Here is a 17,896-nt window from a genome sequence, read left to right as displayed (position 1 = left end):
ATAAACAGATACGAGCTCAAAATGGCAGTAGTGACAAAAGATTATTTACGGCATCTATTATTCCTTTACTATTGAATAATAATGAAACCGGATACGATTCGTGGAGAAGCATCATTAACCGTTTATGTAGACCTATTTGTTCCAGTGAATTCAAGGGAGTAATTATCCAAAGTGAAGGGAGAATACATGAAAAAGCAGAGAAGTAACAATGTGATTTACATTATTCCTTGGCGCTGTCTAGAGTTAATGAAAAGTTTTCCACGCCATCACCAAGTCAGTGAAATGTTGGAAAGTAGGAAGAAACTTATCAAAAGTAAAACGCGATTTACTATGCATGTGCCTAAGTGTCGTAATGGTATTACAAATGATGATAATACTGTTCAGAATTTCTCCGAGAAAGCTGAAATACGTTTAAAACTGACAGAAACAGATAAAGAGCTCTCGTTTCGGAACAGTATTGACAAGAACTTCACGAGGGCATAAAATGAATATAATAGTATTCCAAACATACTACATGGAGACAATTGAGTTATATGTGAGATTGCATGCAACCAGAAGTACACAAAATTCTTATTGACAAAGCAGTATTACTGAAAGCAGCTATTTTAGAAAGTGGAGAGGTTTCTCAAGAGGCCACGAAAAGATTTAAGAAGGGAAACCAATTTGGACCTCTTCCAGGGGCTACTGACCCACTAATTTCAAGCTTAGTTGAACTTCCAAAGAAAAAGATAGAAAACAACCTTCAAAAGTGATTACTCTGTACATATCTAAAGAAGCTGAAGAGAAAAAAGATGATAAGATCGTAAAGTGGGCTTCCGAAGGTGAGAGGCTGAAGCCATAGAGACTTCAAACCTACCTTGAGTACTTATTTTACAGTTTAGCAAATTACAAGTTATTATTTTATATTATATGCTGTAATATATATATATTTAATTGTGTGGGAATACTTTGGTCCGTCTTTTTCACTATCCGGACCACTGTGTGACGAACGCTATTCAATTGGTTTGGATTACCCACCGTTTCACTTCAAATTTCAGGCTCTCCTCTAGTCTTGTTCATGGAAGATAAAAATAAAAGACACATAATGAATAAGAAAATAGGAAGAGAATCCAGAAATACTTTATGTTGACGACTGAACCATACTAATACGAGGAGGATCAGAAACTAAGGTTACAAGGTCGATATTTCTGGAGTTTCGTCTGTTATAAAGGAATGAGGAGTGTGTGCTAGTTTTAATACATGGAGTTGACAACTGCAATTTCAGCCACCCGCCACCTACGGCACCAGTTGTACGTAAACAAATGGCGACTCATTTAGAACACTGGTCTCGCGAAATGTCCGCTCTCAGTTATTCGATTTCTTTGCTCGCAACATCTAACCGCGGCTGAAGGTCACCGGCAGCTGGTAGAAGTTTACGGAGAGACTGTAATGTCTCATCAACATGTCGCACAATGGTGTAGAAAGTTTGCGGCTGCGGACGAGGAGCGCAGTGGCCGACCCAGCACGGCATAAACAGATTTGAATACAGCTGGGACACCATCGATCACCCTCCCTATAGCCCGAACCTCGCTCCAAACGACTTTCACCTATTCCCGCACTCGGAGGAGTTGAAGGAGTTCCCGCACTTCAGACGAGGAGATAAAACACTTCGTGACAACGTCGCTGAACACTCAAGGACAGGATTTTTACCAGGAAGGAAGCTTCAAAATCATCCCACGATTTCGTAAGTGCCCCTACTGATATGAGACTATGTCGAAAAATAACCTAATGTATGTTGGCTGTATTGGTTGTATGAAATAATATACACACGTTTCACTGCAGGCTTTGTAACCTTACTTTCTGATCACCCTTCGTACAAGGTACAATGTGTTCTGCATTACTCTTTCCCGTTTTCTTTTCCTTAATTAATGTCTTTATTTCTTGTATCTTTATCCTTCATGAACAAGGTTCTAGGAGTCGAAAGCTCGCCAGACAGCCATAGAACTAACTACCATGTGGGTCCGGCTACTTGATTGAAAAGCATGATATTTAGAAGGCGGGTTAAACAATTTACTTGGATAGCTTGGCATATGATAGAATCAAATCCAGAAGTTTTGTTTAATCTTCGGATTTCCTATGCCATGGAATTTATTGCTTAGTGATCATATAATATATAAATCCATCTAAATTTCGAATTTTATTTTTCTCTCACTATCCTTTTACGGTCCCTTGAAAAAAAGAAGTGACTCACCTAGCTCTTCCTTCCATAGGCTGTCGCACCAGGATCTGCAGAGGCCCTCGGGCTCTGCTATGGATTTTGTCGTCCACCATGTGTTTGAGACGCTGATAGTATGTAGGACCCAAGAAAATCTGGGCATTGATCTTTCGTCCCGTGTGTCCGTTGTACATTACTTCATTCCCTCGCAGTTGGTAGCCATATTCCTGGAGCAACGTCGAAATCTTCTGCACGTTTACAGCGTCATTGAAGGGAGTTGCGTCACCGATCTCGCCCTTGTTCGCAGATACCTATCAGGAAACAAAAAGCAACGGTTAACAGTAATTCCATTTTAATTCTTCCTTTACTCCAAGGTATTAAGTCTACGAATACTCTATAACAATAACTTCATGCAACCTCGCGATCTAACATGACGTTTTCTCTTCCCTGGTGTATTGGCTAGTGCATCTGTTCATTCTCGATAGGACAGCATCGAACGCACTTAGCTTCGATGCTGACAAAGGGCGTATACGAGGTGTGTTCAAAAAGCATCGAACCTTTGGCTGACAAAAGTACATTTATTGATTTGGAATTCTGGAACACTAATTCCCTTTAAAGCAGTCTCTTTGGTAATGCACACACTTTTCCCAGCGCTTCTGCCATTGTTGGAATCACTTCTGGAACGCAGCTTTTGGGATGGTAAGCAACTGTGCCGTCGCATTCCGCATGATGTCTTCTCTTGACTCAAATCGGATCTCTTTCGGTGGTATTTTCAGCTTGAGAAATAACCAAAAGTCACACAGAGCCATGTCGGGTGAGTAGAGAGCATGACACACAGGAATGTTGTGTTTGGCAATGAAAGCCTGAATCAAATTTCGCCAACACTCTCCTCATGCCTAAATTCTTGTTCAAAATTGAAGGTACCGATTCGAATGAATGGTTTCTGATTGGGTATCGCCATGCTTTTGGCCAAATTTGAATATTGCTGCTCAAGTTTTTCTGTCATTTAACATCCGACAAACGCTCACTACACGTCCTCACTCGTTGGCTGACTGCCAGCAACTGACGCTTTCAGCGGACGGGAAAAAAAAAATTACGACTGCGCATGAGTGTCCCATCTACATCTACACTGGACAAAGTCTCCTGCGCTTCATTACTTTACGCGGGAAAAAAATAAAGTTCGATACTTTTTGAATACACCTCGTATACATAGAATCAATCAATCGATGAACTTTTCATGCTAAATAATCGCCTAGTATTTTTCTCGATTGCTTCTTAATATTACTTGTATACAAACCACTTACAAAAGAAAAAAACTGTTATTACTATATCAGTATAACATCATCAGTACAATTAGGTTTGTCATAGTCTGTGTAATGTTTTGGTAGATATGTTCTTCGTGCATTTAAATCTGTTAACACTACCATTAACGACCTATATTTTCTAGATGCGCTGTTATTGATCTAACTCGAAATTTTGGCATTATCTCCTGTATATGCGATTTACGGATTTGAGTGCACAACTGGAAAACCTTTTTTCGCGAAAATGAGAATCCCTTTCTCAATTGCAAAACAATTGTAGCAATTCTTTGAAATTTCTATTACTTTTCCATATAGTTTCACTTCCTTAACAACTGTCGACTTCCCTGACTGATCCGTAAGTTATGTGGTTTCCTTTTGTTTACTCATGGCTCTGCGACCACTTCCACTGTTCGCAGACGATGCTTTACCTTTTAAATCCACTCCTTCAATCAAGTTGGATAATATAGCTCTTCAACGTTGGCCTCCCAACGGAACCTTTAAAGACTGTCACCAATATTTTTCATATCAATTCCGGATTTACAACATAATTTCATCAGACATTAATCTACAGAGTGAGTCAAAAGTCCCTTACCACCCGCTATAAAATGAAAGCGAGTGTAACATGTCTGAATTGGTAATAAGAGAGAGACGTTAGACGGAGAGGAAGCCTTTATGGTTCGTGCCAGGTGAATGGCCGCCATTTTAAGTCTCGCTCAAAGTTTTAATGAGAAGCGGGTCGCATGATACATGAAACAGGGCTTTTAAGAGAAATTCAATGGCGAAATTAGAAAAAATGAAATGAAATTTTTGAGTTTTACGTCCCACGGTTATGCCAGTTAGGCTAAAGGAGACGGTGATGATGAGAGATGAATGAAATGGTGGAATGAAGAAAATGGGAGGAAACGGGAGAACCCCGAGAAAATCCACGCACACGGTGTTTGTCCACCACAAAATTCACTCGGCGGGAGCAGGGTTTGAACCCGGAACCCCAAGCACCAGAGGTGAACGCTCTACCACTGAGCCACCGCGGCCCCTATGGCGCAATTAGATTTAACATAACTGTATTAACTATGAAGTTATAATCACATGACTCATATTACTTCTTAAAAATGTGTTCAGTGCGCTGGCTGTGGATATTTACAGACGTGTCTCCCAAGCTACATAAACACACGGAACAATGTCTCAGGGGTAATTTGTGCACATGCATCCTGTATCCGTTGCTCCAAATTATCCAGATCCATATCTTTTCGCCATATATCATTGCCTTTAGGTGATATGGCAGGACATTCCACTAGCCCACGTCGACCAATCCATCGATCAGGAGATTGTTCATCCAAATACCGACGAACCTGCTGTCCACAATGAGGTGGCGTCCCATCATGGTAATATAAGAGAAAGCTGCCATCCGGCGCCTCCATTGAGAGAAGAATGAGTTGCTTTAACATGTCCAAGTAACGCTCTGCAGTTAAGCTACTAGGGATGATAAATAGGCCAATGATATGTGCCCACATCTTAATTTTCCCTGCACCAACTATTTTACACGAATCTATCCACTAGGGGTTATCTGGAGACCAGAGGGGTACATTTTGTTAGTTTATCTCACCTGTAACATAATAATTTACTTCATCGGTGTAAAATTTGTATTGCACAGTTCGAACCTGCCGCAATTCTTACACTGCCCTCTTACAAAATGGTACTCTAAAAAAAAGCCATTCTAAAAAAAAAAAAAGCCGCAGCTTGTAAGGATGCCACTTATATGTCTGTAACACGCTGCAAACGGAGGTTTGGCTGACGTAGTATTCCAGTGATAATCGGCGTGTCCAGCGCTGTGGAGACAACAGACAATGCGAGCACTGTCATAGCTGTGCCTTCGCCAGTGGCAGTTTTGGGACTAAATGATCGTGGCCTGTCCTCGACTGTACCTGTCTCTTCGAACTTGGTCATTAACTGTGCCATTGCAAAGAACAAAACACGAGCATATGGAGGATGCCTTTCATTGAAATCACGAGCTATAACACGGGCAGTTCTACCATCCATCTTGACGATATTGATGCGATCGGCTTTGATTAATGGCATGGTTCAGCAAGAGATAAAGTTGAATTTCATGTGATTATAACCTTAAAGTTATTACAGTTATCTTAAATCTGATTACACCATTGACTTTCCCTTATAATTCTATCCCAGTTTCATATATCATATGACTTCCTTCCCATTTATACGATTTGAGCGAAAATGGCAGACAGCAAGATAGCGGCCGTTTACCTGACATGCATTGTAAAGGTTCCATCTCCGTGTAACGTGTTCCTACAATTACTAATTCCGGGTATCTACAATTCGGTTTAGTTTTATAAGGGGTTGTAAGGGACTTTTGACTCACCCTGTAGATACCAATCAACGTTTGTTTGTTTGGCTTAAGAGCTTTTTAATTGTATCACTTCTCAATTTACTAATAATAAACTTAGGAAACAAATATCCGTTAATTCACAGATTTCGAAGTGACAAGATACAAGAATCTTGATCTACAATTTCCTATTTTAATGAGTCTGTATTCGTCCTTTCGTACCTGCAAAGTGGTGAAATCAAGTCGTATACGTAATGCGTTAACTTACATCTATTGTTTGCATAAAATGTATACCCACCTTCCCTTGAAGGCATTCAATCAAGTGACCAATGGTCATACGAGAGGGGATGGCGTGAGGGTTAATGATGATGTCGGGAGTGATGCCTTCACATGTAAATGGCATGTCCTGAAAATAAATAAATAAAATAACATCGATTATTCACTTAATACTATAGTATCTAGTTCTACTATCTCACTAGCCAACTGAATGAATTTATACATGCATCAATTGTTACACAATTATTCAGAAATAAATTATGACGATAACTTCTAGGTGTAGTAATATGTTATTTTACACTGGCAGGATCGAGTCAAGTCCCAAAACTATACAAATACCACCTTCGCACGAACTCTGAAATGCTTCAGCAACCAGCAGGAGGTAGAAATGCAACGATTATTAGCCGATGTAAGTCATATTTTACTTTTCGCATTAATTAAATTTTCGAATAATAATATTTCACGATTATCTGAAACGTTTTTTCCTGTACAAATCACGATCATTGCATTGTTTATTAAACGTTCAATTTTTTTTTGAGATCAAAACAATGAAAAATCCGTTTCAAGCCAAACTGTCCAAACTCTAAAAATGAAATCTCTTGCCGCCCGTTCTTCCCCACACGATAAACATAATAGAAAATTGCCACCACTCATATAGATATTGTTTTGACATCGAGTTACACACCATTAATGAAAGACTAAGAATAACCTCCTGACAGGGTTTGAAAAAAAAAAAAAAAAAGCCCAACTCACCTGGCTCCATATGGGTTTTTCCGGGTTTAATTGAGCTTTTGGGGTTTCATTGGGATTTTTCAAAATATTTCAATGTCTTTGGGGAGAAACTGTTAAAAATATTATTTATATTTTAAGATTATCATTGTCACAACTGACTACAATTTTCTATTCACTGTTTTTTTTTTTTTTAAGTCGCCATTTTGAAATTTAACACTGTATCGCGGAGAAAACCTATCCAGCAAATTTAGAATGTCTCGTACATCTACCCTCAAAATTTCAACTTAAAAGTGCAAAAACTGGATCCTGGAGAGGCTATTTTGAAAAATGGCTGCCATTCTGAAATTTTACGTTGGGTAGGCGCCAAAATATACTGTTGATCTAGTGTCTCGTGCTTCTACTCTGAAAATTTCAACTTAAAAGACTGAAAATTGCGCTTTGTAGCATGGATACTCGATATTTGTTTTTTTTTTTTTTTAAATGGCCGCCATTTTGAAATTTTATGTTGATATGCCGCCAAAATCAATACAGGAAATTTAGTGTGTCTCGTGCTTGTACCTTGAAAGTTTAAACTTAAAATGCCGGTAGTATGTGTGGTACAGAAAGACGAACGAACAAATGTAGATCGGATCATTCCAGGAGTCTCACTAACGTTCGCCAAATATGAACACCAAATATACTAATTTAAAACAAAGATATAATTCATGTTTTATAAAATAAATGTTTCAACATGTCTTATAAGACATAAATATTTTCCAGCGTAAAATAAATAATTTTATTACTGTTTTATTCAATTTCGGGAATTTCCCGAGCACTTCTTTCACGACGGATTTTTCCCGAAAATGCAGCTTTCTTTACTGTACATCGAAAATTCTATTTGTAGGTAAGTTTGAATTCAGCACTTGAAATAGTAAGCGTTACGTAGTCTTTGGAACTCCGAACATTAAGCTTCTTAAATTTGACAAGAACTTTTACGCTATTACTGGTGTTAATTCTACAGAATGCTTATGTGAAGAGTAGTAACAAATAACCGAACTAAACTGTTGTTGGAAAACCAAATTTTACTGAAGAATACTTGTGTTACCATCAAAGATAATAAAAAATATTACTAATAGTTTTACTAATGCACTACATATTTACTGGTAATACCGGCACCTACGGCCTTAAACCCGTCAAATGATGAAAGATAATGTCCCTCGGCGTCGCCTAATAGGCGAGCACACTATTCACGGAAGGTATTTTCTAAAATATAATGAATATTTTACTTCAAATAGGCTATAAACATAATTCTTACATTAAATTTTTCTATAATTATCTCAAGCTTTTTTTTTTTTTTAATTCATTCATTCAGAAATTTATAAAGGTCTTATGTTGAATGCTGTTGTATACCTTAACGTCAAAGCATCTAATTCGCCCAAGGAAAGTCAAAAATGACAAAAATCACTTTCAATGTGATCATCTTAGTTGTGCTAATAATATACTAACAAAAAGCTCAAAAACTCAGGTGGTTTTTTTCAAGTGGGTCCAATCCGAAAAAAAAACACTGTTTTATTTTGGGTAGGACCCATTTGGGCAAACCCTGCTGACAGAGGAATACAGCTTTTGAAAGATTTGTAATAATAATTATATAGTTTCATATCCATATTTCGCCCACATTTCTATCAATGATCAATATTAAATACCAAAGACGTTTCCAATATTAAAATTAGACTTCCTTAATGACAATATTGGGCAATTTAGAGTAATTATTTTCTAAAGAAGCAGTGAAATAAATCTCTTTACTAAAAACAAGACGATAAAAATAGTTGTAAAAATTAATTTTATACATAAATTCAAATTTGTAACGCTACAGACAAATATGTTTCATTTTACTGCATTAACTGTGGTATTTCGAGTTGATTGTTCTCTTATAGTGGACCTTCAGACATATGTGTCATATTTTAGGAGCATAAAGTAAAATTGGGATGGACACAAAACACAGGTGTTCAAAACTTCAGCAGAGAACAATCTACGAACAATCTAATAAGGATTTAATAAGTATGTACAGTCCTGTTTAAATAAAAAACTGCCCACTCACCTCTTAAAAAAAAATAAATAAAATAAAATAAAATAAAATATCGCAATTGTGCATAGGAACGTTTAATAATTCATCTCGAAATAAAGATCTTAATGGGCAAAAGAAGATTCGAACTTGTTTCATTTAATTCCATCAATGGATAAGAATGGAGGGCTTTTCAAATACAGATATCTGTCCATGTGTTTTTGAACTATACTGTACAATCAGTGGTGTATGTTGGGGGCTATCGTGCTCAAGCCCCCTTACCCAAAATAAATTTGTTAACTTTTTGCATTTCACGTACAACAATAATCCTTCTTACCATTTTTAAGAATTTCTTTGACTTTCCATTTTCTTATGCTCTTTGTTCAGAAATAATACTGCATTTGTCAAATTTCATTCAATGTCAGAACTGCGTTCTTTTTTCTTTCTTTCGTCTATTCTACTCTTCTGTTTATTTTTCTTAGTTGTTACTTTCTTTTGTTTCTCCTTCATACTTCCGACTGTTGTTGTGATTCAAGTCGACCGTCGTCAGTAACATCAAAACTAAAGAGGAGCTATTAAGCGAAACTGGTGTTCCAACTTGCACAGCTATCAACATAACGGGACTTTAGTTATTATAGCAATGGAATATTTACATCATTTAATTATAAAGAAAGGTAAATGTTTGAATTAAAGAAAATCAAGAGGGGGGAGGATAAGTAGCCCGGGAAATTAAGTAGACCACGAAAATGCTTCTGAAAGGTTAAGATTCACGGCTAAATTTTTGGATGTATCATATTACATAAGCTTCACTAGTCTGCAATTCTTGCCATTAAAACTGCAATCAGTATATTTCAGCTTCAACTTGCCTCAACATCTTTCAGGGAAAAGAAGAAAAAAATACACAGATAAAACAATATTTCCATTTTTTTTTTTTTTTTCTAAAATGAAATCAGTTAAGCTGAAATGAGATTACAAATATTTAACGTGTGTTTGAAGGAGCGTCATTTCAGATTTGCCTGGGAGGAGGGAGGATCCTCCACCGACATACGAGTTTCACGTTTTTCCTAATAGATTAGTAGACAATCAATTAAAATATATTTAATTCTCAAACTCAGTGAGCAATTGCCCACCCCTGCTTCCCTGTGTTGTGCATAGCTCCCTCCCCCCCGGTAACAAAATACTAATACGCTACTGTGTACAGTAATAATACAGGGTGTCTACTAGAATTCCAAAATGAAATTTCGTGACCTTTTCTTTGCCAAATCATAAAATTTCGTAACATTCTCAAGAGCAAATTTGGGTGCGAATTAGGCCGAATTTTTATGCATGCGACAGAAGCGTGCTTTTTTGTGATTTGGTAACGTCTAAAACCGACCACAGACATTTTTGGAGGTGAATTTTGACGTTTTATAGAACGAAATTTTCCAATCTGTACTTATATTTGTACAGATAAAAAAATCGTGATCCAAAAGCTAAATTTCTTGACTTTCATGACCGTTTTCTAATTTCGTGACTTTTTCATGACTTTCGTGATCGATAGACACCTTGTAATATTTATACACACTCAGAGACTTGAACAAAATATTATAGTTGAAATGAAGTTTCGTGTGTACCACTAAAGTTTTGTTTAGCGCATATATTTACTTCCTACACAGAAATAAATAAAAAAAAAAAAAAAAAAAAAAAAAAATCATCAATATTATCATTGTCGATATTCCAAGGTTTCTGGTTATCGAGAGAGAAAACTATCGAAATTCATAAAGTAGCAAATATTTGTTTCAGCTTTACCATGCAAAATCAAGACCAAAAACCGTATACGATTCTTTACCTCTTGCCTATACTGAATACCACACGTTCCTTTTTGCCCATGCCGAGAAGCAAACTTGTCTCCAATCTGCGGTATTCTCACAGAACGTACTCGGATTTTACAGAATTTGTAGCCTTCTGAATTTAAGGTGATCATTACTTGGTCCACAATTCCAGTTTCACTGTTTCTTAGGAAGGTGCTGGCGTCTCGTTTCGTATAGCGCTTTGTTGTTCCTTCGAGCTGCAACATAAAACACACTGTTATTTGAAATACTATCACTAATAGGTTAACTACGTTACCGAATTGAAATTTCTTACATAAATAAATAAATAAATAAAAAGCGGCACTCTAATATTCTTTAATTTCCTTGACCAAAAAAATAAAAATAAAAATAAAAATAAATAAAAATTCATTAAGAAAAACATACAAGATACATAATTAGTATAGTACATCACAGGAGAGTCATTTAGATTGAAACAGCAACATATTTGGGCAGTGAAAGTGAATGTGTTACTCACGTGAACATGTTACATTCCCTTGATGCAGTCTCTGTCTGCCTGGTGAATATGTTTTTTAAGATATCTGGGCTGGCAAACGTTTGTGAGTGTTTCGATCGCGGAGATGTCCCTGAAGTGGTCCTTTTATTTTTGGGAACAAATCAAAATTGCAGGGGCTGATATGACAACTGCTCCAGTACCTCTATACTCCATAGTCGTAGGAGAGTTTGTACTACATTAGCAGTGACATCTGGCATTGTCGTGAAACAAAATTTGTCCAGATTGCAGGAGATGTGGTTGTTTGCGTCACAATGTTGGCGGCAAATGGTACGAGCCATAGTACGCAGCATTTACGGTAACTCTTGGTGATATTTGATGGGAGAGGATAATGCTTCATGGTCACTTCATGGTCACAGGGCATCAACATCATGATCTCAACGTTTGCTAACTTTCTTACACTTTCCTCGGTTGTGAGGACGCTGGATGGTGCTATACATTGGAATGTTTCAATTCTGGTTCGTAGGATGTTCCCATATTTTGTCGATCGCAATAATGCACTGCAAAAAACACCTTCATGGCATAATTCAAGCGTCATATTTCGATCGGTGCTACATTTGCACCTCCGTCATGCGGTACCCATCTGACTGCAATGTTACGCGTGTCGAAATCTTGTGTTAGTATTTCGGCATAACATATACTTCTTTCCATTTGGAAAAAAGTATATCTTGTGCCGACTTATAAATCAGGTAATCGTGAAAATATTAAAAATTATAGGCCTATAAGTTTTAATGGATTTGTTTTCTAAAATTTACAAAGGCACTTGGAAGGGAATATTCTAGTTTTTAATGAAATATTAAATATTCCGATAAATTCGTTGCTACATCATTAGTACAGAATTTAATTATACAGTACGGACTACTATCTGATCTGGAGGTAGTATTCCCTTTAATTTTTCTAATTGTTTGAATTATATCAGTTTCCATGATACTTGGAATAAAAATTGACAAGTTTAAGTTGCTGCCACAAACCTTCTCATTTTCATAATCTCCCATTTTGTATATTGATTTGAACCAAATGGCTATAAAAAGGATCTTTAAAAGATTCTGCGAAGTCAATCGTCTCTGTAAGTCACTGATGTATTATTATACTTTATCTGTCTTGGAATTTATTTGTTACGTGATTTTTTAAACGTTCCCCAGAAATATTAACTGTCCTTACTAATACTGGTCGCCAAAATTGAGAAATACAAGTTTCTTGCCTCAAAATATTTCTAATAATAATAATAACACGCATCTTGCTCACATGACTGTGACAGACCGTAGAGCGTCGTTTAGTGTTAGCTCGACGCTGAAGTATGGTAACTGGTGTAAATTTGCCAGCTGAACGCAACTAGCCGCGTATATAACTTCGCACCGGCTTCCACTGACCCACAACCACAAATAACCTCAAGTTGAAATAGGCGTGAAGTCTCGTATGCTAAGTAGCAGACGATCGTATTTTTGGACAAGTCCCGTCTCAACCAGTCCTATACTAAGGCACTATATACGTTAGACGTTATAGTGTATCAGCGTGCAATGTCGACTGAAACGGCAGGTGTTGCTATATGGAGCCCTTTGGCACAACAGGAGTTTTCAACTGTTATGTATTGCGAGCATCCTCAGCAGTAACCGCTATATCAAAAGTTATACCCTTTTCTTAGACAATTCCGAACGCCACATTACAGCTCGGCCACATATATCCCGAAACGACGGGTACCGCTGCTTCCCTGTTCTGATATGTCTATCGAAAATGTGTGAGTATGGGATATGGTTCGTCACGGTCCTCCAGCTGGCATTGTCTATCTTGTAGACTCATATGTAAGCTGCATCACGCTATTTCTCAGGAACATCTGGCGCCTATTCATGTCGATGGCACGACGTACAGAGACTGGTCGCTGCAAGTGAATAAGTACGCCATATTCATTTAACAAAGGTGAAGGTGTTGTATAGTTACGAAGTTGTAATAATTTCTGCGCAGTGACATACCGAAACTGTGGTATAAATTTCATTCCGTGTATTTCTTAGTGTTGCAATTCTCACAAACAGAACTGTATATTTTATTTTATTAATAATAGAAATGTCTGGAAATGAGACTTACCTCATCCTCGTTGTCAGGTAAAGTGATAGTCTTTCCGATGACCACATCGTCTCCTGATACTCTGACCCCAGGGGCGATTATACCGTCGTCATCCAATTTGTCATAAATAGCATTCCTCATACCCTGCAAACGCCAATAACAATAAATATTTAATGTGAGTTTTTGATTCTCAATAATGTACCCTATAGTTAAGTTTCATTAGTAACTAAACACTTGTTTTTATTTAGCGTTTATTAAGAGAGAAAACGTATTTTAAAGTATGTTAAATTCATTGCTAATATGCAAGTTATATTGATGATCATATTTTGGTATCAGTAAGGTAAACTGTTGGTACTTCCTCCATGACTATGAACATTCTTTGTACTCACGTAAAAGTAATAGGTTTCCAAAAGGTTCCCACCATAAAATTTAAACATATAACACTACCAAATTCCTTTTTGAAACATGACTTTAAGCTTCAGGATTCCCAGATGCACTGTGAACTTTCAAGGAACAAAAAATATGATCTACGCACCAACAATATTCAAGTTGTGAGTTAACCAGAAATATTTATATTGTTTAATACAATTAAACGTTAATCTATTATCCATTTTGGAAAAATAAAAAGATGACTGTAGATAGCAACAAAACCTTTATAATTAATAATGGAAATTATAGGGTACATTTAGTAAGAAATAATGGACCCGCCTTTGCACTTTTTTTTTTTTTTTTTTTTTTTTTCTAGGCACTAAGTAACATCAATATTTCAATTATCACGGTAATCTTCTTCAGGAACAAAGCGAAACAGTACATTGGTCCCGAATTCTCCGTCAGGATTGAAATATTGATTTTCTTAGTGCATAGATAAGAAAAACACATTTGTGCAAAGGTGAGTCCAGTATTCTTTTTAGCGCAGCTTTGCTTATGCACAAATTATAATATACTCACTAACTCTGTCTATGGAACCCAGAGGTTCAATGCCGCGTTCACAAAAGCTCTACATTGACTTATGTCCTTAGCCAACTGGATCCAGTTTCTACTTTCTACTCCCTATTTCTACGACATCAATCTCAACATTGTTCTCCCTTCTACACCTAGGTCGTTCTAGTGGTCGTTTTCCGATCGGACTTCCAATTAAAACTTTGAAAGCGTTTCTACTTTCTTCCTTTCTAGCTACAAGACCTGCCGACCTGAGCCCCCTAAATTTGATGACTCCTAATAATATTTGGTAAACGGTATAAATTATATAGTTCCTCGTTACTAAGCTTCCGCCATTTCCCATTCCCGTTCCTCTCGGGTCCGTATATTTGCCTCAGGATCTTGTTCTCGTAATATACAGCGTACTAAAGGTTATGTATGCAATTTTGACTTTCGAAACATGGAATTCACAAACTACATGTAACAAGAAGAAACTCTTTGTGCGAGATTTAATCTCACATATCACCAAAAAAATCTCCAATATCAACGAAGCAATTATCACTAATAGAACATGTGCAATACATTATAAAAAATACGAAATTTTACTGACTTTTTGGAACTCCTATATAGACTAAGGTAGTTTTCAACATTTCGGATAATTTTAGTGAGTATTCATTTTCCAGGACGAAAAACTAAGTAAATTTACCGTATTTGCGCGAATATAAGCCGCACTTTTTCCCTAAATTTTGGCTTGAAAAATCATGTGCGGCCTATAATCGAGATTCCCCTCCCCCTCAGATTGTCAATTTCAAAATAATCTGTACACGTATCTTGTGAATTGAAGTGAATACCATTACAAGTTACTGCAGTTACTTTAGTAAACCATCAAAGACTTACGAAGAAAATAACAGAAAAACATATCTTGTTTGTAAAAATTGCCACCTTCATTGGGTACCGGTAACACCTTACATTGCCCCCCCCCCCAAAAAAAAAGCACGAATGCATATTATATATTCAGTATACAGGGTGGGCCATAAGTCCCTTACCACCCCTTGTAAAATCCATGTTCGTGGAAAATAATAAACAACAACCATGCGGTAACATAGTAGGCCGAGCGGGAAGTCGGATTGTGATGGTGACCAAGATGGCGGCCATCTTGAAAGCCGCCATCTTGATTTCACGTAAAGATTTTTAAATGGGAACATGGTCATGCGGCACATCATTTTAGGCTAGAATTTAAAGACAAACACAATGGTGAAATCGGTTTGTTGACATGTTAATGTGTTCAAAAGTTACACATTTCAATTTGCTAATTTTACCGTACTGTTTCTGTTGTTGCAGGTGAATAATTATGCCGCTAACGACAGCAGAGAGGAAGGAGTTGATCAGGGCATGGGGAGGAAGAGTGCAAGGGCTGTAGCAGCTGAATTCAATGCCAGGCACACAGATCGAAATCCTGTGCCCCATGTTAGTGTTGCCCAACTCTTTCAGAAGTTCATGGATACTTATTCCATAGCAGATAAACCCAGGTGTGGAAGACTCACAACCGAAACAGATGAAGCCACATCAGTAGCGGGGCTGGCATCATTTGCTACATCACCACACCGCAGTACCCGTCGTCTGTCCATGGAATGTGGTGCCAGCCGTACATCCATCAGACGTATCTTACAGAAAAGCAAGTGGCATCCGTACAAATTGCAACATCATCATCTATCTGAAGATGACCCTGATCGTCGTGTGGAATTTTGCAACTGGGCCCTTGCACGGATCCCACATTCCACACACAAATTTTATTTTCCGATTAGGCCAATCTTTATTTCACTGGGGAAGTGAATAAGCAAAACTGTCGCTATTGGTACCCGACAAATCCCGTTGACCATTGCAAAATGGTAAGTACACGCAAATTAATGGTGTTGTGTGGTCTATGGGGCACCAAATTAATTGGTCCATTCATCATTCCTGGTACCCTCACTGCTGAACGGTATTTGGATATGTTGCGAGATCTCATCCTCCCTTCCATATTGTCCAAGGACAGCACATTTCCACTCTTTTTCCAGCAGGATGGTGCCCCTCCGCATTGCGGATTATAGGTCCGTACCTATCTGAATGAACAATTTCCTGGACGTTGGATTGGGCGTCGTGGTCCCATTGAATGGCCAGCACTATCACCAGATCTGCCACCCTTGGATTTTTATCTGTGGAGTCATTTGAAGGCAAAGGTATACGCCGAAAAGATCCGGGATCTTAAACATCTGGAAGAACGCTTTTTTGCAGCCTGTGCCGATATTTCAACAGAAACTCTTTTGAGGGTCATGGACAATTGGGTTGAACGACTTACCTTGTGCATAACTCGGGGCGGGGGCCACGTAGAGCACGTGCTCCTACATGCATGACAGGTAAAATTAGCAATTTGAAATGCCTGTAACTTTTAAACAGATTAAGATATCTACAAACCGATTTCACCATTGTGTTTGTCTTTCGATTCTAGCCTAAATGATGTGCCGCATGACCATGTTCCCATTTAAAAATCTTGACGTGAATTCAAGATGGCGGCTTTCAAGATGGCCGCCATCTTGGTCACCATCACAATCCGACTTCCCGCTCGGCCTACTATGTTACTACATGGTTGTTATTCACTATTTTCCACGAACACGGATTTTACAATGGGTGGTAAGGGTACAGGGTACAGCCCACCCTGTATATAATATATACGGAATATTCATATACAGTATCTGTTCTTTAAGAAAGAAAAACAACTTTCTTTCGCAAAACTGTGTCAACACACCCAAATCAAGTACAATCACTTCGCACCATCTCAGGATCACCAGCGTCTGATTCTTCACCCTTGCTAGACTATCCAGAATGGTGCTCAGAGTCATTATCACAAAGAAGGTAATCTTCATGAGTCACCCTTAGTTATGGGAAGTTAAAGAAGGGGAGGGAGACAGATGCCTCTCAAAGTACTGTCTAATTGAATCTTCTCGTCAATTTAGTGCTGCGGCCTATATTCGAGATTTACTTTTTCTATAATCTCGTGTCAAAAATTTTGGTGCGTCCTATATTCACGCGAATATGGAAACTAATTATGATAATATTGTATGACAATATTTTCACTGTCTTATCGTACTTCGTTTTCTATGTTCGGCTAGGGATTGCCTTGTTCCAACCATGTATGAAACGTAAAACCCTTATTTTAACACAACAAAACATAGTTATACTAACCGAAATATCAAATAATCCTTCAGTATTTCATGCAAAATGGATTTGAACCGAACACATAATGAAACAAGTTTCAACGATTCAATCAATTGATATATTACAGTTCCTTTTCCAACAGTTAAATTAATCAAAATCTTTGCTAACTTATGTCGAAAGATTGAACTATGAGTTCCAACTTCCAATGAAATATACCAGTTGATTTCTTTAAAAATAAATAAATAAATAAATAAATAAAAATAAATAAATAAATAAATAAATAAATAAATAAAAATAAATAAATAAATAAATCCATTTCTCAACGACGTTTGTTGTACACTATAAGAGAATAACATTCAATCGTTAACAAAAGACTTACCTGACATGTATTTCTGGTTGGTCTTTCAAATTGTTCTTCTTGATCACAGAAGCGTTTAGATTCTGCATCTTTGTATGATCGGAAGAACACGGATCTAAAA

At 37.4% G+C, this 17,896-nt stretch overlaps 1 protein-coding gene across 1 annotated transcript in view; it reads right to left on the bottom strand.

The window, feature by feature from the left end:
* The window catches only part of Polr2B (RNA polymerase II subunit RpII140), a gene marked incomplete in the record, with an annotated part of 60,646 nt that overhangs the window by 9,814 nt on the left and 32,936 nt on the right, over positions 1 to 17,896 (bottom strand). The window contains 5 exon segments of the mRNA XM_081734592.1: positions 2,231 to 2,505; positions 6,135 to 6,242; positions 10,714 to 10,932; positions 13,326 to 13,448; positions 17,797 to 17,890. Coding sequence (XP_081590718.1) covers positions 2,231 to 2,505; positions 6,135 to 6,242; positions 10,714 to 10,932; positions 13,326 to 13,448; positions 17,797 to 17,890 — 819 coding nt within the window.

Source organism: Thermobia domestica, chromosome 12 (genome assembly GCF_964235325.1).
Source record: "Thermobia domestica chromosome 12, izTheDome1.hap1.1, whole genome shotgun sequence".
Taxonomy (NCBI): Eukaryota; Metazoa; Arthropoda; class Insecta; order Zygentoma; family Lepismatidae; genus Thermobia; species Thermobia domestica.
The sequence above is the reverse complement of the archived record's forward strand: the minus strand, read 5'-3'. Positions and strand labels throughout refer to the sequence as shown.